Source organism: Erinaceus europaeus, chromosome 17, assembly GCF_950295315.1.
Source record: "Erinaceus europaeus chromosome 17, mEriEur2.1, whole genome shotgun sequence".
Lineage (NCBI taxonomy): Eukaryota > Metazoa > Chordata > Mammalia > Eulipotyphla > Erinaceidae > Erinaceus > Erinaceus europaeus.
The window spans coordinates 29251723-29276222 of NC_080178.1; the positions used below are offsets into that span (position 1 = coordinate 29251723).

The 24500-nt window shown below is 38.7% G+C and overlaps 1 protein-coding gene across 1 annotated transcript in view; it reads left to right on the forward strand.

Moving 5' to 3' along the window:
* CCDC73 (coiled-coil domain containing 73) overlaps positions 1-24500 on the forward strand; it is a 112091-nt gene that overhangs the window by 26960 nt on the left and 60631 nt on the right. Inside the window, exons 6-8 of the mRNA XM_007530105.3 lie at positions 15749-15787; positions 21497-21632; positions 22036-22115. Coding sequence (XP_007530167.1) covers positions 15749-15787; positions 21497-21632; positions 22036-22115 — 255 coding nt within the window. The remainder of the gene's footprint in view (positions 1-15748; positions 15788-21496; positions 21633-22035; positions 22116-24500) is intronic.

Consider the following 24500-nt stretch of genomic DNA (forward strand, 5'->3'; position numbering starts at 1 on the left):
CCCTAGCACCATCATAAACCAGATCAGAGCAGTGCTCTGGTTAAAAAAAAAATAGAAACACAAACTCGATACATGAATACTGTTTCTTATCTCCCTGTGATAGGTGTCTGTATACCAACAACTCAAGTATGTATTCATCTGGCTCCACCATTCCTGGTGGTTGTGTTATTTTTAGTGGTTGAGAAACAGAGGTGGAGAGAGAGACAGAGAGGTGTTGTTAAAATTCGGAGGCTCTAGCCGGCCGGGCTAGCTTCACGGGCAGGTAACAGAGACGCGGAGACAACGGCTGGGCAGGGAAGCTGTATTTCTTTATTCAGGAACAACGATTCATAAACTAAGACAAACTAATCACCAAACAGAACTCTGCTGTCTCTTTGCGGCGGCACAAGCACTCTCTCTTACTCTCGAACTCAGGAACCCTCTAACTCTGCAACTCTCTCTCTAACTCTGGAACTCTTCAACTCTGGTGGGGTCCCTAGGGGCAGGGCCAAGCGGGCCGTGAAATTAACTGGACTGATCTAATTCTCTTGGCGGGGGAGAACTAGAACCCAATGTAAAGCATACAACAGAGAGGGAAAGATACCTGCAGCACTGTTCCATTTCTCATGAAGCTTCCCCCATGCTGGTAGAGACCAAGAGCTTAAACCCAGCTCCTTGTGCATGGTAATGTGGGTGCTCTACTAGGTATGCCACCACCTAGTTCTTACAGTAATATAACTTGACATATTGTATTTAGGAATTAAAATAGTATTAACTGAATCATTTTCTTTTTTTTTTGCTGAATTCATTTATATTTATTTATTTTCCCTTTTGTTGCCCTTGTAGTTATTATTGTTGTTATTGATGTCATTGTTGAATAGGACAGAGAGAAATGGATAGAGAAGGGGAAGACAGAGAGGGGTAGAGGAAGATAGACACCTGCAGACCTGCTTCACAACCTGTGAAGCGACTCCCCTGCAGGTGGGGAGCCGGGGGCTCGAACCAGGATCCTTATGCCGGTGCTTGCACTTTGTGCCATGTGCGCTTAACCCACTGCACTACCGCCCAATTCCCAATTGAATCATTTTCTAAGTACTGTCATTATTTTCTGTAAATACAGAGATGAGATAAAACATCATGGCCTGGCAAATTAACTCACCTTGAGGAAGCTTTCATGCTGTGGTGTTTGTCCCTGTCTGTCTTCTGAGAAAGTCATCCTAGAATGGTGAAGCCCCAGCAACAACAACAACAAAAAGAGCATAACGTTTGCCCTTAAGTTGTTTAATATCGTAAGGAACACAGAGATTTACAGCTAACTGTGATTGGTATATACTTATTGGAGAACTTCTATGTGTTAATCACTGTTTTAAGCCATTGGGGATGCAATAATAAGTAAAAAGAACAAAAATCTCTATCTTTGTGCTTCTAGTAGGCAAGACTAGCAATAAAATGAGATAGAAAGTAAACTAAAGATTGTTAGAAAACAAACAAACAAAAAATTGTTAGTGGATAAGATATTAACATCATTTCAAGATATTACTATGTAAATAACATTAATTACAAAGAGCAGTACGCAACACACATACACACATGTACAGGGAAACTTGTGATGGTTGTCAAATTAAATAATTCAGTTAAGTGTGGATTTAGTTAAGCAAATGGTAAACTTTCTTCCTTTAGTCTGATTAAGATAGTACAAGAATTTTCTTTTTATTTATTTTCTTTTTCTTTTTTAATTTACTTTCCCCCCTTTTTTTGTTGCCCTTGTTGTTTATCGTCATCTTTGTTGTTGTTATTATTGTTGTTGATGTCATCGTTGTTGGATAGGACAGAGATAAATAGAGAGAAGAGGGGAAGACAGAGAGGGGGAGAGAAAGATAGACACCTGCAGACCTGCTTCACCATCTGTGAAGCAACCCCCCTTCAGATGGGGAGCCGGGGGCTCGAACCGGGATCCTCATGAAGGCCCCTGCACTTCCGAGCCACGTGTGCTTAACCTGCTGCCACACCGTCTGGCTCCCTTTTATTTATTTACTATTGGATAGAGACAGCGAGAAATTGATAGGGGAGGGGAAAGGTAGAGAAGGAGAGAGAAAGACACTTGCTTCACCACTCTTTTTTTTTTTTCCTCCAGGGTTATTGCTGGGCTCCGTGCCTGCACCATGAATCCACCGCTCCTGGAGGCCATTTCCCCCCCTTTTTGTTGCCCTAGTTGTTGCAGCCTCGTTGCGGTTATTATTGCCGTTGCTTTGTTGTTGGATAGGACAGAGAGAAATGGAGAGAGGAGGGGAAGACAGAGAGAGAGGGGAGAGAAAGATAGACACCTGCAGACCTGCTTCACCGCCCGTGAAGCGAGTCCCCTGCAGGTGGGGAGCCGGGGGCTGGAACCGGGATCCTTACGCCGGTCCCTGCGCTTTGCGCCACGTACGCTTAACCCACTGTGCCACCGCCCGACTCCCGATTCACCACTCTTAAAGTTTTTGCCCTGCAGGTGGGGACCAGGGACTTGAACCTGGGTCTTTGTTCATTGTAATGTGAGTGCTTAACCAGGTGTGCCACTACCTGCCCCCCAGGATCTTCTTTTTATCTACATTCTCAATAATATTTTATATCTTTTTTTTAATTATTGATTTAATAATGATCGACAATACTGTCAGATAAGAGGGGTACAATTCCATACAATTCTCACCACCAGAATTCTGTATCCTGTCCCCTCCATTTGGGAGCTTTCCTATTCTTTATCCCTCTGGGAGCATGGACCTAGGATCATTATGGGGGCAGAAGGTGGAAGGTCTGGCTTCTGTAATTGCTTCCCCACTGAACATGGGCCTTGACAGGTCACTTTCAGCCTGTTATATCTTTCCCTAGTGGGACAGGGGTCTGGGGAGGTGGGGTTCCAGGGCACATCAGTGAAATCATCCGTCCAATGAAGTCTGGATGGCATCATGGTAACATCTGCAACTTGGTAGCTGAAAAAGCTTTCAGATATAAAACAGAACAAATAGTTAAATAATCAGGAACCTAAAGGTAAAAGTATACTGATGAGATTTGGGGTCTCCATTTTGAAAAAAGCTAGTAGGTTTATTTTAGGTATATTCCAAGGAGCCCATGACTTTACTAGTTTTTGTCTGAGCTTGACATCTAACATGCAAGTGGGCCAAAGACATTGTCTGGAGAAATGGTGTCAGAGTTGGAAAAAGGACTAGAAAGCTGAATCAGGGAAGAGAGTAGCTCCCAAATATGGGAAAAACATACAAATATTGTTAACTGTAAACCCCATCGATTTGATCTGGGGCCCATATTCAACACAGGAACCTGTGTAACCTCCACATCACTGCAGGTCAGAGCTTGCATTTGGCAGAGTATGTCGACCCAACCTCCCTTTGGAGAATCGGGCAGTCCCCACTAATGTTGACCCACATTGAGGCCAAGGTCCTATATAGGCCCACAATAGGGTCCACTATGCTGTTCCTGATGGGGATGACCAGTGACAGCAGGGAGAGGTATCTGCTAGAGATCTAGGCCCATCATGTCTTTGTGGGAATCCCAGGATTCCCGGAGTAGGGTCCAGGATGATGCTGTGGCCAAAAGTATGCCAGTCTCTTGCTCTGGCTTAGATTGGTGCCGGGGTGGGGGGTGGGTGTTGAATCTGGAACTTGGGAGCCTCAGGCATTAGAGTCACTTTGCATAACCATTACACAATCTACCCCTGCCCCTTATGTCTCTTTTTGATCATAGAATTCTATGAGATCACACCTCATTGTGTTTTTGATTTGGAGCTCCTTGATTCTAAGTGGTGCTGAGCATATATTTATTTACCTGTTGGTCACTGGGTATTTTCTTTTGAGAAATGTGTATTTAGGTCCTCAATCCATTTTTTAAATTGGGCTGTTTCTTGTTTTTGTTACTGAATATTTGAGTTCTTGATACATTTTGGATATTAACTCCTAATTAGAGATATGGATTACAAATAACTCTACCATTTTGTAGGTTGTCATATTATGCTGCAGAGTTTTTCTTTGCTGTACAGAAATTTTATATATATTTTAATTTTTAATTTATTAATAGTTTCTTACATGATTATAAGATTACAATGTATTGTTCCACCACCACACCCACTATCAAAGTTCTGTACAGGAAATTTTTAGTTTTTTTAGTTATTTATTATTATTATTATTTTTGCTTCTAGGGTTATTGCTGGAGCTAGGTGCCTGCACCACGAATCCACTGCTCTTGGGGGCTATTTTTTCCCTTTTGTTGCCCTTGCTTTTTATTTTTTTATCGTTGTTGTGGTTATTATTGTTGTTGTTATTAATGTTGTTGTTGGGTATGACACAGAGAAATGGAGAGAGGAGGGGAAGACAGAAAGGGGGAGAGAAAGATAGACACCTGCAGACCTGCTTCACTGCTTGTGAAGTGACCACCCTGCAGGTGGGGAGCCAGGCGCTCTAACGAGATCCCTATGCCAGTTCTTGTGCTTCATGCCTTGTGCACTTAACCCGCTACACTACCGCCCGACCCCCAGAAACTTTTTAGTTTTATGCAATCTCACCTGTCAGGATTTCCTTTTTTTTATCTGTCCTTTCACTGTAATATTTTATTATTTTTTATATTTATTTATTTGTTGCCCTTGTTTTATTGTTGTAGTTATTATTGTTGTTGTTATTGATGTCGTAGTTGTTGGATAGGACAGAGAAATGGAGAGAGGATGGGAAGACAGAGAGGGGGAGAGAAAGACCCCTGCAGACCTGCTTCACCGCCTGTGAAGCGACTCCCCTGCAGGTGGGAAGCTGTAGGCTCTAGCCCTATGCTAATGCGGGTCCTTGGGCTTTGCGCCACGTGTGCTTAACCTGCTGTGCTACTGCCCGGCTCCCTATTTTTTTTCCTTTTGCCTCCAGGGTTATTTCTGGGGCTCAGTGCCTGCACCATGAATCCACTGCTTCTGCAGGCTATTTCCCCCCCTTTTGTTGCCCTTGTTGTTGTAGCCTTGTTGTGGTTATTGTTATTGTTGATGCCGTTTGTTGTTGATAGGACAGAGAGAAATGGAGAGAAGAGGGGAAGACAGAGAGGGGGAGAGAAAGACAGACACCTGCAGACCTGCATCAACACCTGTGAAGCTACTCCCCTGCAGGTGGGCAGCCGGGGGCTCGAACCAGATCCTTATCCCCGCCCTTACGCTTTGTGCCACATGCGCTTAACCCGCTGTACTACCGCCCGACCCCCCTCCCTATTTTTATCTATTTATTTTTTAAAATTTATTTATTGGGGGATTAATGTTTTACATTCGACGGTAAATACAATAGTTTGTACATGCATAACATTTCTCAGTTTCCTATATAATAATAAAGCCCCCACTAGGTCCTCAGTCATCCTTTTTGGACCTGTACTCTCTCCCACCCACCCCAGAGTCTTTTCCTTTGGTGCAATATCACTATAATATTTTTTTATTATTATTTTATTTAAGAAAGGAGACATTAACAAAACCATAGAATAAGAGGGGGTACAGTTCCGCACAATTCCCATAACCCGATCTCCATATCCCATCCCCTCCCCTGTTAGCCTTCCCATTCTCTATCTCTCTGGGACTATGGATCCAGGGTCGTTGTGGGTTGCAGAGGGTGGAAGGTCTGGCTTCTGTAATTGCTTCCCCGCTGAACATGGGCGTTGAGTGGTCGATCCATACTCCCAGTCTGCCTCTCTCTTTCCCTAGTAGGGTGGGTCTCTGGTGAAGCGGGGCTCCAGGACATATTGGTGGGGTCGTAGGTCCAGGGAAGTCTGGTCGGTATCATGCTGGCGTTGGGACCATGGTGGCTGAAAAGAGAGTTAACATACAAAGCCAAACAAATTGTTGAACAATCATGGACCTAAAAACTGGAATAGTGCAGATGAGGTGTTGGGGGGTATTCCCTGCATGCTCTTGTATACTTTTGCTTTCAGGCACTATAATATTTTTAAAAAATCATTGTTCAGACTATTGTCAAGAATATCTTCCCCTACATTTTAAGGTTTAAAGTCTTATACTGAAGTCTTTGTTTTTTAATTTATTTTTTGGGTATTAACTTTATTTATTGAATAGAGACAGCTAGAAATTGAGAGGCAAGGGAGTGATAGAGAGGTAGACAGAAAAACACCTGTAATACTGCTTCATCACTTTCAAAGCTTTCCCCTTGCAGGTAAGCACTGGGGGCTTGAACTCCAGTCCTTGCACATTGTAACATGTGCACCCAATCAGTTATGTCACCACCTGGCCTGTATACTGAAGTCTTTAATCCATTTTTGATTGATTTGATATGCAGTTAGCGATAAGGATACAGTTTAATTCCTCTGCATTTTTTCTCAATGTATAATATATACTTTTTTTAAAAAAAGATTTTATTTATTTATTAATGAGAAAGATAGGAGGAGAGAAAGAACCAGACATCACTCTGGTACATGTGCTGCCGGGGATTGAACTCAGGACCTCATGCTTGAGGGTCTTATGCTTTATCCACTGCGCCACCTCCCAGACCACAATATATACTTTTTATAACAATCAAAAATATAACTTTTTTTGTTGTTGTCTCCAGGGTTATTGCTGTGCCTGTATGATGAATTTACTCCTGATGTTTTTTTTTCTTTTTATTTCTTTATTCTTTTTTAAAAAGATTTTTAAAGACAATATTTATTTATTTATTCCCTTTTGTTGCCCTTGTTGTTTTATTGTTGTTGTTCTTGATATTGTTGTTGTTGGATAGGACAGAGAGAAATGGAGAGAGGAGGAGAGAAAGAGAGACACCTGCAGACCTGTTTCACCGCCTGTGAAGCAATTCCCCTGCAGGTGGGGAGCCGGGGGCTCCAACTGGGATCCTTACACTGGTCCTTGCACTTTGTGCCACCTGCACTTAACCAGCTGTGCTCCCTCTTTGTTCTTTTAGACAGAGAATTTGAGAAGGAAGTGGGAGGTAGAGAGGGATAGATAAAGAGAGATACCTTCAGCACTGCTTCACTGATTGTAAAGCTTTCACCCTGCAGGAAGGGACTGGGGGATTGAACAAAGGTTTTTTTTTTATTATTATCTTTATTTATTGATTGGATAGAGACAGCTAGAAGTCGAGAGGAAGGGGGAGATAGGGAGGGAGAGAGACAGAGAGACACCTGCAGCCCTGCTTCACCACTTGCAAAGCTTTCCCCCTGCAGGTGGGGACCGGGGCCTCAAACCTGGTTCCTTGTGCATTGTAACATGTGCACTCAACCAGGTGCGCCACCACCCAGGCTTGAACAAAGGTTTTTGTGCATGGTAATATGTGCACTCTATCTCCTGGGTCACTACTCTGCTCCTACTATAGAACTTTTTAATGCTTAGATAATATTCCTGCATAATATTACACCATAGTTTTCTCAGTTTTTACAAAACCACTTATTAAAAACTTTCTTATTCACATTATGTATTCTTGGTACCTTTATAAAAGATCAGTTGGCTATAGATGTATAGATTTATTTGGGATTCTGTTTTCCCACAGAGGTTAGTGTATCTGTGTTTATGCCAGTATCATAGTGCTTGCATGTGTTTATATTTAGCTTTTAAATATATTAAAATTCGTAAATATGATGCCTTCAGTATTTTTAATTTTACTCAAAACTGCTTTGAGTTAAAGGTCTTTATTGTTCCAAATGAATTTTAAGATTAAAAAAAATTTTTTTTAATTTCTTTATTGGGGAATTAATGTTTTACATTCAACAGTAAATACAATAGTTTGTACATGCATAACATTCCCCAGTTTCTTATATAACAGTACAACCCCCACTAGGTCCACTGTCATCCTTCTTGTATTCTCCCCACCCACCCCAGAGTCTTTTACTTTGGTGCAATACACCAATTCCATTTCAGGTTCTACGTGTGTGTGTATGTGTGTGTGTGTGTTTTTTCTTTTCTGATCTTGTTTCTCAACTTCTGCCTGAGAGTAAGATCATCCCATATTCATCCTTCTGTTTCTGACTTATTTCACTTAACATGAATTTTTCAAGGTCCATCCAAGATCGGCTGAAAACAGTGAAGTCACCATTTTTTACAGCTGAGTAGTATTCCATTGTGTATATATACCACAACTTGCTCAGCCACTCATCTGTTGTTGGACACCTGGGTTGCTTCCAGGTTTTGACTATTATAAATTGTGCTGCCAAGAACATATGTGTACACAGATCTTTTTGGATGGATGTGTTGGGTTCCTTAGGATCTATCCCCAGGAGAGGAATTGCAGGATCATAGGGTAGGTCCATTTCTAGCCTTCTGAGAGTTCTCCAGACTGTTCTCCACAGAGGTTGGACCAATTGACATTCCCACCAGCAGTGTAGGAGGGTTCCTTTGACCCCACACCCTCTCCAGCATTTGCTGCTGTTACCTTTCCTGATGTATGAAATTCTCACAGGAATGAAGTGGTATCTCATTGTTGTCTTTATTTGCATTTCTCTGACAATCAGACTTGGAGCATTTTTTCATGTGTTTCTCGGCCTTTTGGATCTCTTCTGTGGTGAATATTCTGTCCAAGTCCTCCCCCCATTTTTGGATGGGGTTATTTGTTGTCTTGTTGAGTTTGACGAGCTCTTTATATATGTTGGTTATTAAACTCTTGTCTGATGTATGGCATGTAAAGATCTTCTCCCATTCTGTGAGGGGTCTCTTGGTTTGGGTTAGTGGTTTCTTTTACTGTGAAGAAGCTTTTTAATTTGATGTAGTCCCATAGGTTTATACTAACCTTAGTCTTCTTTGTAATTGGATTCATGTCATTGAAGATGTCTTTAAAATGTATGCGGAAAAGAGTTCTGCCAGTATTTTCCTCTAAGTATCTGATAGTTTGTGGTCTAACATCCAAGTCCTTGATCCACTTGGAATTTACTTTTGTATTTGGTAAAATACAATGGTTCAGTTTCATTCTTCTGCATGTTTCAACCCATTGTTTCCAACACCATTTGTTGAAGAGACTCTGCTTTCCCCATGTAATAGTCTGGGCCCCTTTGTCAAAGATTGGATGTCCATAGGTGTGGGGGCTCACTTCTGGGCTCTCAATTCTATTTCACTGGGCAGTGTGTCTATTCATGTTCCAGTATCAAGCAGTTTTGATGACAATGGCCCTATAATTCAATTTGAGATCTGGGAGTGTAATGCCTCCAGTTCTAGTCTTTCGTCTCAAGATTGTTTTGGTAATTAGGTCTTTTCTGGTTCCAGATAAACATTTGTAGCATTTATTCCATTCTCCTGCAAAATGTGGTTGGGATCTTGATGGGGATAGCATTAAATTTGTAGATGGCTCTGGGTAGTATGTTCATTTTGATTATGTTAATTCTTTGAACCCATGAACATAGAATATCTTTCTACTTCTTTGTGTCTTTTTCTATTTCCTTTTTTTTCTTTTTCCTATTGAGTAGTGACTCATAATTTTCAGTCTTTCACTTCTTTGGTTAGGTTTATTCCTAGATATTTTATTGTTTTTGTTACTATAGTAAAAGGAATTGATTTCTAGATTTCAACTTCTTCTAACTTAGTGTTTGCTTACAGGGATGCCACTGACTTGTGAATGTTAATTTTGTAGCCTGACACCTTACTGTATTGTCTGATGATATCCAAAAGCTTCTTGCTGGATTCCTTAGGTTTTTATATGTATACTATCATGTCATCTGCAAATAGGGAGAGTTTGACTTCTTCTCTTCCAATCTGTATCCCTTTAATTCCTTGCTCCTGCCTGATCACTATGGCAAGAACTTCCACCACTATGTTGAATAGTAATGGTGATAGTGGGTATCCCTTTCTGTTAACTGATCTGAGGGAAAATGCTTCCAGTTTTTCATCATTGAGTATGACGTTGGCTGTAGGTTTGCTATATATAGACTCCACTATCTTCAGGAATTATTTTTTAATTTTTTATTGTTAATTTTACTCAAAACTTCTTTGAGTTAAAGGTCTTTATTGTTCCAAATGAATTTTAAGATTAAAAAAATTTTATATGTATTTATTTACTTTCCCTTTTGTTACCCTTGTTTTTTATTGTTGTTGTAGTCATTATTGTTATTGATGTCGTCATTGTTATAGAGGACAGAGAGAAATGGAGAGAGGAGGGGAAGACAGAGAGGGAGAGAGAAAGATAGACACCTGCAGACCTGCTTCACTGCCTGTGAAGGGACCCCCCTGCAGGTGGGGAGCCAGGGGCTTCAACTGGGATCCTTATACTGGTCCTTGCGCTTTGTACCATGTGTGCTTAACCTGCTGAGCTACTGCCTGACTCCCAAATTTTAAGATTTTTTTTCTAGTTCTCTAGAGATTTATATTGTGATTTTTTTTTGTATCAGTTATGCTAAATTTCTAGATCACTTTCAGTAGTAAGTGATTATCATTATATTTAATTTATCACATATATAATTATTGTGAGGCATTGGTTTATACAGTTATGAGGACAGAGAAATGCCATGATCTTAATCTGAAGACTCTGGAAAACTGGTGAGAAAATTCATTTTAAAGCCTAAAGATGTGAGGACCAGGGGAGCCTCTGATGTCAATCTAAGTCCAAGGGTAAGAGAAGACTAGTGTCTCAGAGACACTGCAGAATAGAAAATATAATTAATTCATACTTTTTCTGCATTTTGTCTATTTATAATAGGTTCTCAGCAGATTGGATAAGGCCCTTCCACACTGAGAAGAGTTATCTACTAAGTTTGTCATTTCAAATCTAATTGCATCCAGGAACTCCCTCACAAGTGCACCCAGAAATTGTATTTAATCCGGGTACTTTTCATTTGGTCAAGTTGAATTTTTTTTTTTTTTTGCTTCTAGGCTTATCACTGGGGCTCGGTGCCTGCAGTACAAATCCACTGCTCCTGGAGGCCATTTTTCCCATTTTGTTGCCCTTGTTGTTATTATGGTTGTTGTTGCTGGACAGGACAGAGAGAAATCAAGAGAGGAAGGGAAGACAGAGAGGGGGAGAGAAAGACATCTGCAGACCTGCTTCACTACTTTCAAAGTGACGCCCCCTGCAGGTGGGGAGCCGGGGGCTGGAACTAGGATCCTTATGCCTGTCCTTGCACTTCATGTCATGTTCACTTAGCCCACTGCGCTATCACCGGCCTCTTCAAATTGATTTTTATGATGTTAAGACTATTCATATGTCAGCAAGGGTAGATATATTTTAAAAAATGAGGACAGGAGGAAAAAAAAGTTAAGTCTTCTAGTCAAGATAGTGGCAGACTAGCACCATCTGTTTTTTTAATTTTCATTTAACTTTATTTCTGTGACTAATAGTAAGTTACAAGATTGTAGGGTTGCAGGGTATAGTTCCACACTACACCCACCACTAAAATTCTTTGCCCTCACCATATATTCCAGTTCTCTAGATTTCACAAATGAATGAACCCATCTGGTAGTTGTCTTTCATCTCTTCACTTATGTTGCTAAGCATAATCACCTGCAGTTCTGTCCACTTTGACCTTTTTTTTTCCTCCCCATTTTATTTGGAGGTTAATGGTTAACAGCACAATTATCTACACATGGGCTCTGTTTCCTGTCTCCATATCATGAATGTCTGCAATACACTTTCACCCCCAACCTAGGATCCCTCGCCCCCATCCCCAAGCACCTCTCTTCTGTTCCTTCCCCAGAGTTCCTGGATTTGAAGCAGAAGTCCACCCCCAGACCAAATTTCACCCTGTGTTCTCTCTCTGTCTCCTGAGTTTTACCCATGTGTGTAGTCAACCAGAAATCTTCCCTCTCTTCCCAACCAACAGTTTTCTGTCAGGTCCCAAGCAAGGTGGTTAATTGGGATTTTAGATTTTCTGGTCTAATATGTAGCCTTTTGATATTTGGCTTTGGTTCACCCACTTTTTTCATAAGCACTCTGTCTCTTTTGTCTTCATTTTTCCTATATCTTTTCTTCTCTTGTTGCTGTTGTTTGTGCTTCTACTTCTACTCTATCACTGATGAACTCATTTAGAGTTGGAGTTTGTTTGCTTCTTTTCATGTTGGACTTTTTTCACTAATTCCTGCAAGACAGCATTGGTGGTGGGTGAATTACTCAGTTTTCTGTATGTTTGGGGATGTTTTAATTTATTCTCCATACAAGAAGGATCACCTTTACAGGTTAGAGAACCCGTGGTTGGTAATCTCTCTCCTTTAGTACAGTGAATATTTCATTCCATTCTCTTCTTACTTCTAGTGTTTGTAGTGAGAAATCTAGAGATAGTCTGATGGTTCTGCCTTTGTATGTCAAATTCTTCTTTTCTGTAGTGGTCTACCTTAGCTTTTCTTTGTCTTTGGAAATTTTTACAATAATGTGTCATGGTGTCGGCTATTTTGAGTTATAAACCCTGGGTGTTCTTTTAGCTTCCTCTATGCTTATAATTTCAGCCTTTCCCAGGTGTGGAAAGTTTTCCTGTATGATTTGTTTGAATATAACCTCTGCTCCTCTTTCCTAGTACTTTTCAGGAATTCCAATAATTTTTATGTTATTTTTTTCTGATGGAGTCTGCTATTTGACCCAGGACTGCTTCACTTTTCATGGGTCTTTTCTTTCCAACAGCCTTAAACTCAGAGTGTAGTGGTTTTATCTTCTAGCCCTGCTACTATGTTTTATCACTGAATTACTCAATTTACAAGACCTCTAATATTAGCCCTCATTCTCATGAGAGCCTCCTTAACTTTATGAATTCCCATTCAAAGATTTTTTTCTTTTGGTCTCCAGAGTTATCATTGAGGCTTGGTGCCTGCACTATGAATCTACTGCTCCTGGTAGCCATTAATTTTTTGGATAGCACAGAGAGTGGGGAGGGGGAGGTACAAGTGGGAGAGAGAAAGATAGACACTTGCAGACCTGCTTCACCGCAGGTGGGGAGCTGGGTGCTCAAACCAGGATCCTGCATGGGTCTTTGTGCTTTGTACTATGTGCACTTAATCTGGTGAGATACTGCCAGGTTTCTTTGTGAATCCTTTTTTTTTTTTTAAACAGAGCACTGATCAGCTCTGGTTTATGGTGGTGCAGGGGATTGAACCTAGGACTTTGGAGTCTCAGGCACGAGAGTCTCTTTGCATAACCATTATGCTATCTACATCTGTCCTATATGTGAATTTTGTAGTTTTTTTGGTGAAAATTTCTTTAATATTGTGAATTTGTGTTTGTATATTATGGCTGAAGTCTTGAATTTCCTTCATAAGAAGTTCTCTGAACCCCACCGTTGATAATTTGACAAATTCTTTTTGAGCTTCCATGATGTGGTATCTGTTGTTCAGCCAGTAGGTGGCACTGTGTCTGTTTTTTTAATATCTTTGTGGTGGGGGAGGGAGCATCTTTTCACTTGTATGGGTTTATATTGCCTTGTTTCAGACTTTTTTCTTCTTCTTTTTTTTTAGTTTTTATTGTTATTAATTTATTTATAAAATAAAAAATGTTGACAAGACCATAGGATAAGAGGGGTACAGTTCCACACAATTTCCACCACCAGAGTTCTTTATCCCATCCCCTCCCTTGAAAACTTTCCTATTCTCTATCCCTCTGGGAGCATGGACCTGTGGTCATAAGGGGTGTGGAAGGTAGAAGGTCTGGCTTCTGCAATTGCTTCTCTGCTGAACATGGGTGTTGGCAGGTTGATTCATATTCCCAGCCTGTCCCTATCTTTCCCTAGTGGGCCAGGGCTCTGGAGAGTCAGGGGTCTATGGTACATTACACCACTTTTTTTTTTTTTTTTCTTTTTTGGTGATGTCAGTTGTATCTTCAGAGTCAAAGAGTGGTTGTTGTTACTGCTACTGCTGCTATTTCTGCTGTTGTTTTTTAATCGGAGCAATGCACAGTTTCAGCAATTAAGAGTTCCAGGAATCAAATTTGGGAGCTTTCACATGCAATTCTAGTGCATTGCAGCTGCATGGGTCCACAGCCTAAGAACTTCTTTTCATTTGGCTTTGTTATCTCACTTGTTTTCTTTATATACAACATGTAAGGAAGATTATGCAAAATTGGCCCTTCTCAGATTTATCTTGTCTGGTGTGATGCTTCTGGTTCCATCCATGTTGTAATAAAGTACAAAGTATTATGTTTTCTCATAACTGCATAGTACTTCATTGATGTATATGTTTCAGACTTTATTATAGACTCTGGCAGCCTTTATACTTAGAGTGGAGAGAACAGCTTTTGACTCAGAAAAGTGTACTGCTTTCTCCACATTTTCGGGATCAGCTGCTGCCCTGTGACACCAAATGAAGCTGATGGCTTCCCAGTGTCCACTGTGGCCCAAATTGTCTTTGCATAGTTTCTCAGTTCCCCTCTGAACATGGTTTTTCAGTTGCTCTTGCTCCATGACCACACCCCTGGAAGTCTCTTTCTTTCCTTCTTTCTTTCTTTCTTTCTTTCTTTCTTTCTTTCTTTCTTTCTTTCTTTCTTTCTTTCTTTCTCTCTCTCTCTCTCTCTCTCTCTCTCTCTCTTTCTTTCTTTCTTTCTTTCTTTTCCCTTTTGTTGCCCTTGTTGTTTAACATTGTTGTAGTTATTGATGTCATCGTTGTTGGCTAGGACAGAGAGAAATGGAGAAAGGAGGGGAAGACAGAGAGGGGGAGAGAAAGATAGACACCTGCAGACCTGCTTCACCGCCTGTGAAGCGACTCCCCTGCAGGTGGGGAGCCGGGGGCTTGAACCGGGATCCTTCTGCCGGTCCTTGCGCTTTGCGCCACATGCACTTAACCTGCTGCACCACCGCCCGACTCCCTTTTTTTTTTTTCTTCTTAATCATAGAGTAGTATTCCTTAACTTCTTTAACAAGTCATCTGTGAATGGGCAATTAAGCATTTCCTGTGTTCTTTTGATATCATCAACAGATCAAAACTACAAAATACATAGAAAGAGAGAGAGAAAGAGAAAGAAAGGAAGAAAGGAAAGAAAGAAAAAGAAAGAAAGAAAGAAAGAAAGAGAAGAGGAAGGAAGGAAGGAAGGAAGAAAAAAAGAAAGACCCATAGAGAAAAGAGCTCAGAGCTCAGATGAGCTTGAAACAGAATCCCTTTTGGACTCATGTTCCTAGATCAAGATCACATTAGTTGTTTTCTCACTTAAAACATATTCTTCTTGGGTACACCGCCCCCTGCCAACCCTTCATGTGGGACTAGGGACTCATGTTTACTGTGTGTAATTGAAAGACTGGAGTGTTGGATGCATGGCACTACTCTTTCATACTCCTCAGATGGGGTAGCCTCCTCAGGAAGAATTTATCTCTATTTTTACTTGCTATATTTTATTGTTTCTATCTCTTCATTTTTTTTTGTTGTGTGATCTCAACGTATGCAGGACTCAAGGAAGCGTAACTTAATTGTTAAAATTCCTTATGTAACTTTAGATATGCTGTGCCTCTGTGAGGAAATGAATTAATTTTCCTTTTGGCTGCTATCTTGAATTAATCTAACTTTATTTGTCTTCAGAGTTATTGTTACTCCCTGTCTGATGTTCTTTTTACTCATTTTATTGTCTTTTCCATGATTACCGCTAATAGACAGATCACTTTTTAAGAGTAAGAAGTTTGTCTTGTCTGTTAGATCCTAGGATCCTAGGAAGCTGACTCTGGTAGGTGCTCTACAAGTACGTGCTGAATATAACAATTAATAAATTACTTTTATTATGTGGAAGAAAATCATGTAAATAATATTTTGGAAAAATATCACTAAGCAAAACTAGTGCACAGAAGGTAAATGCCACATTTTATATATAAAAATTTAATATAAGGAACACTGTAACATAATTAAAATATTTTAATGAGAATTTTCTTTGTTCTTCTCAAGGTTTCTAAATATTCTTTACAGAAGAAAGTGAGTGAAATGGTAAGGAAATATCAATGTACATCTACCTTCTAAATTAGTACTAATGTAAATAGTATTTTTGTTAATCTTTTTTTTTTTAAAAAATATTTATTTTATTTCCTTTTGTTGCCCTTGTTTTATTGTTGTAATTATTGTTGTTATTGGATAGGACAGAGAGAAATGGAGAGAGGAGGGGAAAACAGAAAGGGGGAGAGAAAGACACCTGCAGACCTGCTTCACTGCCTTAGCTGGTCCTTGTACTTTGCACCACATGTGCTTAACCCACTGCGCTACTGCCCAACTCCCTATTTTTGTTAATCTAAAAGTGTCATCTATGGGGCCAGGTGGTGGTGCATCTGACTAAGTGCACACATTAAATGCTCAAGGACCCAGGTTCAAGGCCCTGGTCTCCACCTGCAGAGGAAAGCTTTACGAGTAGGAAAGCAGAGCTTCGGGTGTCTCTCTGTCTGTCTCTTTCTTTCTATCTTTGTATCCCCCCTCAATTTCTCTCTGTCTCTATCCAATAATAAATAAATAAATAAATAAATAAATAAATAAATAAATAAATAAATAAAAATGTTTTAAAAATAAGTGACTTCAATCATAAAACAAAAGTTGAAACTGAATATCAGTATCCTCTGTTGTTGTAGTTATTATTGTTGTCATTGTTGGATAGGGCAGAGAGAAATGGAGAGAGGAGGGGAAGACGGGGAGAGAAAGACACCTGCAGGCCTGCTTCACCACCTGTGAAGTGACTCCCCTGCATATCCTCTTTAAATGACTAGATGACAGTTCCAAGTATAGTTTAATTATATTATGAATTTAAGTCCAGATTATATACTTTATACATTAAATTTTTGATAGAGGTCTTATGTTAAAGAAGCAAGAACAATAAGATTCTGGAGTTTCAGAGACCAGGCAGATTGTACATAGCCATGTGTACATAGTGTACATAGCCATGTTTAAGGACACAGCTTCAAGCTCCTGGGCCTGACCTACAGAGGGAAGCTTCACAAAAGGTGGAGCAGGGTTGCAGGTGACTCTCCCCCCTACCTTCCCTTTCTCTCTCAATTTCTGTCTCTATCCAATAAATAAATAAAATACTAAAAATTATAAAAAGAAAGCTGTTAAAAACTCAAAAGTCTCTTACTTTAGTATTTTTCTAGGTATTTATCGGTTACTAAATATAGCCTGAAAAAAATAAAATAATATGAAATATCATTTGAATATTCCACTTGGGACATAGTACTCATTCTTTATCATTCAACAAGTATTTATTGTACATAGTTCTATAGTACCTTAAAATTGTTTATTTGTATTTTTACAACATAACACTTTATGGAATAATTCCTTTGATGTTCTCTCTTTTTATCCATATTGTTTGGTTCAGAAGAATGTTTTTCCCTTATTTTTTATTTTATTTTATTTTTTCGAGTAAGCAAGTTTTCCCATATGCACTGAAACCTTTAGAAATCTTTGGTGGGTAAAGTAAAAGACTCTGGGGTGGGTGGGTGGGTGGGGAAAATACAAAAAAAAAAAAAAGAAATCTTTGGTGGGTTTGTGGCTTTTATTTTATTTTGTTTATTTTATTGTGGGCTTAATGATTTGTAATGCAGTTGTTGACACGTAGGTACAATTTCTCATCTTCCTGTGAAAGTTCTTTGTAGAACACTCTCACCTACATCTTGAGTCCTTTTACATCATCATTTAACAGGGCCCCAAGGTCCCTTCCCTACCCTTCTTTCCCCAGAGTCCTTTACTTTGGTGTAACACACCACATGTGGCTTTTCAATATTCTTGGAGCAGACTGTAAGGTAAATAAAGCTAATTTTTAAGGGATCTTTATATGCACTACTTCTGAGAAGTAACAAATGAGAGAGCACTCTTTAAACATTAAATACAAAGCAAAATATTTTGCTTCTTGAAATTGTTTTTGTACATTAGAAAATAAAAGAGCCATAGAAAGATTGCTAAGCTTGATTGAATAAAAGATGTAAAAATTCGATCACTGGTCAACTGGAAAGAATAAAGACAATACTGTCAAACTATTTAAAACTATGATTTTAATTAAGAAGCTGAAAAACTAGATTCCAGTTTAGCTTTACGTACCATGACATTTGGTACTGAAAGTCATCTTCAACGCTACAGTGGTTTTACACAAAATATAGTGAAATTGAATAATGTGCTCTTTGACCTGGGAGATAAGGCTACAAGTTTAAGATCAAAGGCAACATAAAATGCATTTTATTTTATTCCACTTTAAAATTTGACCAAACAGAAACTTGTAATCTTTTAAAAAATGGAAATATGCTATATACTTATGATAATTTTGGTTACTTTAAAACATTTTGTTATTGTGACTTACTGCTTTTTAAGATCCTGCTAATTTAGTATTTGAATTCTATTACTATTCTATGACAGTGTGCTAAATCACTTTGCATAAAAATACATATATATTCATGTGCACATTTAATAGTTTTTCTCATTTTGGACGTATATGTATATTTTAATGCTGTGCTTGGAAAGAACTCAGGGCCTTGCACTGAGTGACTAGCCTTCCAGGTCTGATTTTTTTCTATCTTTTTTTCTTCTTTATGGAGAGAGAGAGAGAGAGAGGAGGAAGGGAGGGAGAGAGAGTGAGAGAGGGAGGGAGGGAGGGAGGGAAAGAGAGAGAGGGAGAGGGAGAGGGAGAGAGGAAGAAAGTAGAGACTCCCCTGGTACCATCTATGGTATTTCCATGTGGTGGGGTTTGAATCCAGTGCTTCACACATGGGTGTGTGCTCTATTGGATTATTTGCATCTGGCTCCTTTATATTTTAGATAGTTGGCTTAAACATAAAAATATTTTTTTCTAATTAGTTTTATATCTCTTTTATATGATTCAGACCTTTTCTTTGTTCAAAGTACTGAACAGCATCAAGTAGTTATATTAATTGAATTTTATTCATACATTTATTATAAATAGTAAATTTATCCTTTCATGTAATTTGACTTTGTGATCAAGACAGGGAATAATATGACCACTAATGTCAAGATAGGACTTTGGGAAGGGGAGCAATATAAAGTCAAGTGTTGCAACTATTTAAAAATAATATTAAACTTTAGAAAAAATTCATGATCTCTCATAGGTAAGCACAGAAGTAGTAATAATGTATTTTTTCCTTGAGAATTCAGCAAGCTGTTATTTCTGTTTATTTTTTGTAGAGGTGCTGCTCTATCCCTGTATAGATTAATACAGTTGTGAATTGAAAATTCCTCTAAGCCTAAGATTACCCAAACCTTCCCTTGAACAAGTGATCCCATTGATCATTACTAATACAATGAATGCACTAAAGCATTTACTCTCTTTATTTTTCTGTGTTTTTTATTAGTGATTTAGTATTGATTTACAAAATTACAAGATAACAAGTGTACAACTCCACACCACTCCCACCACCAGAGTTCTGGATCCCTATTCCCTCCAGTGGAAGCTATGACAGTTCTCCCAAGGTTGCAGATATTTGCTAACTATTGTTTCTACAACCATCTGTCTATATTTGTCTCTATTTGCCTTTTTTTTTAGAGTCCCATCTTCCTTCCAAGTCACACATACACCTATTATTACATCCAAATGTTCCTCTCTTTTTCCTTTTCTTTCTCTGGTTCTTGATGGAGTTGGAGTTCAGAGCCTATCATCATCTTCCTCCTATCACTTTTCTCCCATTGGAGTATGGATCAAAATTATTTTCTGGAGTGCAGAAGGCGGGAGTTCTGACTTCTGTAATTGCTTCTCTACTAACATGGGCATTGGCAGGTCGATCCATACTCCCATCCTGTTTCTGTCTTTCCCTAGTGGGATAGGGCTCTAGAGTGGTGAGGTTTTAACACCCATTGGTGAGGTCTTCTGCCCAGTGAAGTTAGAATGGAATCATGATAACATCTGCAACTTGTCGCTGAAAGGCAGCAAGATATAAAGTGGGACAAAATGATTAATGAACAGGAATCAAAATGGAGGAGTAGAGTAGATGAGAACAGGGATCTTAGGGTGAAAAGAAGCTAGGAAGTCCATTTTAGGTATGTTCTTAGGGGCCTATGACTATCGTTTTTTTTTTTTTTTTTTTTTTGCTAGAGTTTGATAGCTAACATGGAATTGTCAAAACCATTGTCTGAGAAGACGGTGTGGTGTCACTGTAGAGAAAAGGGCTAAAAAGTTGGATTAGGGCAGAGAGTAGCTCCCAATTCTTGAAAACAATCTATAAGTAAAATTAACTGTTTACCTTATCCACATGACCCAGGCCCATATATATATATTCTATATTTACCATAAGAGCCTGTGTAACCTCTGAGTCCCTATTGATCTGAGCTTGCAGTTCATGGCCACAGCTGGGAACATTCTAGGCTGCACTCATTGCAGGACCATCTTTTCTCTAGTGCCAGGGCAGGATGCCCTAGCCTCCCTTTGGAGACTGGGGCAGTCCCTACCATTGCTGCTTTATAGTGGTCCTGGGGAGGCCCACAAGAGGGCTTATGATGATGTTCCTGATGGAAGTGACTATTGATGGGGGAGAGAGGCACTAAAGCATTTAAAAATGAACTTAAAAAAAAATTCCTTTATTGGGGGATTAATGTTTTATATTTGACAGTAAGTACACTAGTTTGTACATGTATAACATTTCTCAGTTTTCTACATAACAGTACAACCCCCATTAGGTCCTCTGTCCTTTTCTAAGACCTATACTCTCCCCCCCACCGAGTCCTTTTTTTTTAAAATTTCTTTATTGGGGAATTAATGTTTTACATTTGACAGTAAATAGTTTGTACATGCATAACATTTCTCAGTTTTCCATATAACAATACTTCATCCTTCTTGGACCTGTATTTTCTCCCCAACCCCAGAGTCTCTTACTTTGGGGCAATACACCAATAAAAATGAACTTTTCATAATGCTGGAGCAGACTAACTTTTTTGTTGTTGCCCTTGTTATTGTTATTGCTATTGTTATTGTTGTTGGATAGGCCAGAGAGAAATCGAGAGGGGGGAGAGAAAGACACCTGCAGACCTGTTTCACCACTTATGAAACAACCCCTCTGCAGGTGGGGAGCCAGGGACTCAAACCCAGATCCTTGTGCTTTGTCCCATGTGCGCTTAACCTGCTGCATTAAGCGTCCCGTCCCTGCAGACTAACTTTTCTATAGATAACAGTCGATTTAAAATATATATATATATATATATGTAAATACAACCTTAATTGACTATTTTTATAAGAAAAAATGTTCTTTAATTTTATAATTTTACGTAGGTTTAGAAAGGTTTCCTAAGATTCTCTCCCATTGGTATACTTTGAGAATACTTTTCTTTTTTTTTTTTTTTGATATCTCATTGTTGTCTTTATTTGCATTTCTCTGACAATCAGAGACTTGGAGCATTTTTTCATGTGTTTCTCAGCCTTTTGGATCTCTTCTGTGGTGAATAGAGAATACTTTTCATGACATTTATGTTGATAGCAACAGTACAAAAATGGAAAAGTAATCCAGGGAGGTAGCTTAGTGATAGAGAGCACAAGATTTGCATATATAACCCCCTGAATTTGATTTTCAACATTATACATATCAGGGCGATACTCTTTCTCATAAATAAATAAAAAATATTTTTAAAGCTTTTATATATGTTTAACATATATGTATTAACATATGTAGGCTTACATGTTTATGTGATATTTATATGTAACATTTAAAACAACTCTTCAAATAGGAACAGAAAGTTCAGTTACATCATCTAGCTAAAGAAGATCATCAGAAGCAACTAAATGAAATTGAGAAATACTATGCCACTATCACAGGTCAATTTGGAATGGTAAAAGAGAATCATGAGAAGTTAGAACAAAATGGTAGGTGCTATCTTACTTAAACTTACTGATATATTTATATGGAAATGTTTATTTATAGTGAATAAACTGAACTTATCTGAAATTTGTAATAGAAATGGAAACCTAGTGATCCGGGAGGTAGTGCAGTGGATAAAGCACTGGATTCTCAACCATGAGGTCCCAAGTTCAATCCCTAGCAGCACATGGTACCAGAGTGATGTCTGGTTCTTTCTCTCTCTGCCTATCTTTCTCATGAATAAATAAATAAATTCTTTAAAAAAAAGAAATGGAAACTTAGTGAATAGTAATTTAAATTCTGTAATAATTAATTATACATTGCAATGAAGCTTTCTTCCTTGTCTATGCTTGTGGTGCTGTCCATGTACATTGTAAATTTTTTTCCAAAGTATCTTTCATATTACAGTGCAGGAAGCAATACAGTTGAATAAAAGACTTTCAGCTTTAAATAAAAAACAAGAATCTGAAATATGCAGTTTAAAGAAGGTATGATTCATATAATTTTTAATATTACTTAAAGATTATAATTTAAAATAGTTTTATGAAAACTACTAGAAATATTCCTGCTTTTTTGAAATTTGTAATTCACATAAGTAAAACAATTTAACTATTATATGTGAACTTAGTTTATATGAAGAAAATAATGGGAGTCGGTTGGTAGCATAGCGGGTTAAGGGCACATGGTGCAAAGCACAAGGACCGGCTTAAGGATCCCAGTTCAAGCCCCTGGCTCCCCACCTGCAGGGGAGTCACTTAACAAGCGGTGAAGCAGGTGTCTGTCTTTCTCTCCCCCGCTCTGTCTTCCCCTCCTCTTCATTTCTCTCTGTCCTATCCAACAAAAACAATAACAGCAACATAATGGGAAAAAGATGGCCTCCAGGAGCAGTGAATTCATAGTGTTGACACCAAGCCCCAGAGATAGCCCTGGAGACCAAAATAAATAAATAAATAAATAAACAAATAAGAAAAGAAAATGTCAAGTGACTATTACATTGGAATTAGAAAGAAATGAGATGGAATAGAATAATGTTTTAGACTAGGAGAACAGCAGGTGCAAATAATTGATTAAATATAGAATTAAATATATTTGAGTAATTAGAAATAGTCTCATAAGACTACTGTATCATGAGTGAAGCATAAATATGCCTTTTCTTCTTCCTAAACTCATCTAGACTTTTTTTTTGTTTTGATGTTGCTAGCTTTAGATATAAGTCCTAAATAGGCAGAAGGGCATACATGTATTTCATTCCTCTGGTTATGGTAATTGATTCAGGAGTAGACAAATGAGACTGACAAATAGCTCACTGGGATAGTGTGTTGCTTTGTCATGTGCATGACCCAGGTTTGAGCTCATTCCTCACCTCAAGCCTGTCCCTCACCTCATTGAAAGAAGCTCTGGTGCTGTGGTGTCTCTCTTTGTGTCTCTCTTCCTCCCCGCTCCCCACCTGCAGGGGGTTGCTTCACAAGCAGTGAAGTAGGTCTGCAGGTGTCTCTCTGTCTCTCCATCTCTATCTTCCCTTCCCGTCTCAATTTCTCTCTGTCCTATCCAAAAACAACAACAACAATAACAGCAATAACAACAGTGGGGAAAAAATGGCTGCCAGGAGTGCTTCATAATGCAGGCACTGAGCCCCAGTGATAACCCTGGAGGAGAAAAAAAAAAGAAAGAAAGAAAAAGTAGACAAATTACTTTGATGGTTTAAACCAGAAGAATATACCCCCTTCTGTTACTAACAGTCATTTTATAACCATTAGAACCAAAAAAAGGATAACATGGTGAAGCGTTCTATTAAAATATGTTCTCTGTTGACATGTTGGAGTCTCTGTAGTGACTAACACTACAGTTGCCTGACTTCTAGATCCTATTGATTAAACCAATTTGGTTAGGACCAATCTAATTTTTCATTATTTACAAATAAAACTATCTCCACTGACAGAAAGGCATTAAAAAAAAAGGAGGTAAGATCTTGTGCTCTCTGTAGGGAGTGACCTCCTTTTCCTTTTCCTACTCCCTTTAAAGGATTGTTGTGTAGGCCCCAGGCCCCAGTAATAACCCTTGTGGCAATAAAATAAATTAATAAATAAAAGATGACTGTTATGGGAGCTGGGAGGTTGCTCAGTGACTGGAGCACATGCCTAAACTGTGCATGAGGCCATGGGTTTATCTCCAGTATCACTTAGGAGCATCATTTACCATACCACAGGAACTCCAGAGATAGTGGGGTATCGTTGTTGCACCTCTTTCTGTCTCTCTTCCCTCCTCGCTCTATAATTTTATAGTTGATATTTGTATAGATTATAAAATGTTCATTTCACCAAATAAGAACTGTTCAGTTGTATGTGGCAATAGCTGTTAATATATTAAGGCTTACTGTATTGATTGTTTCTTAATAATACAAAGCTTTTTTTTTAATATCAGGGAAAAAAATTTCTAGTCTCAGAATTATTAAAATAACTTTATCTATATAAACTTCAAATATATAAATACTAAATAGATCAGAATAACAGTTATAGTAAGGTCTTTTTAGTTCTTTTTTTTTAAATATCCTTATTAGTGATTTTCATGATTGAGTGATATTCATATTAACTAAGTTAGGATTTTGTTTCCTATTCTAACATAAGTCCCTTCTCCCTTACCATCAAGTGATTTTTCATTTTTCATATAATTCAGTTATATTAATTAGAAGTGTTAGATTCAGGAGTCAGGCAGTAGCACAGTGGGTTAAGCGCACATGGCGCAAAGTACAAGGACCAGTTTAAGGTTCCAGGTTCGAACCCCGGCTCCTCACCTGCAGGAGAGTCGCTTCACAGGTGGTGAAGCAGGTCTGCAGGTGTCTCTCTTTCTCTTCCCCCTCTCTGTCTCCCCTTCTC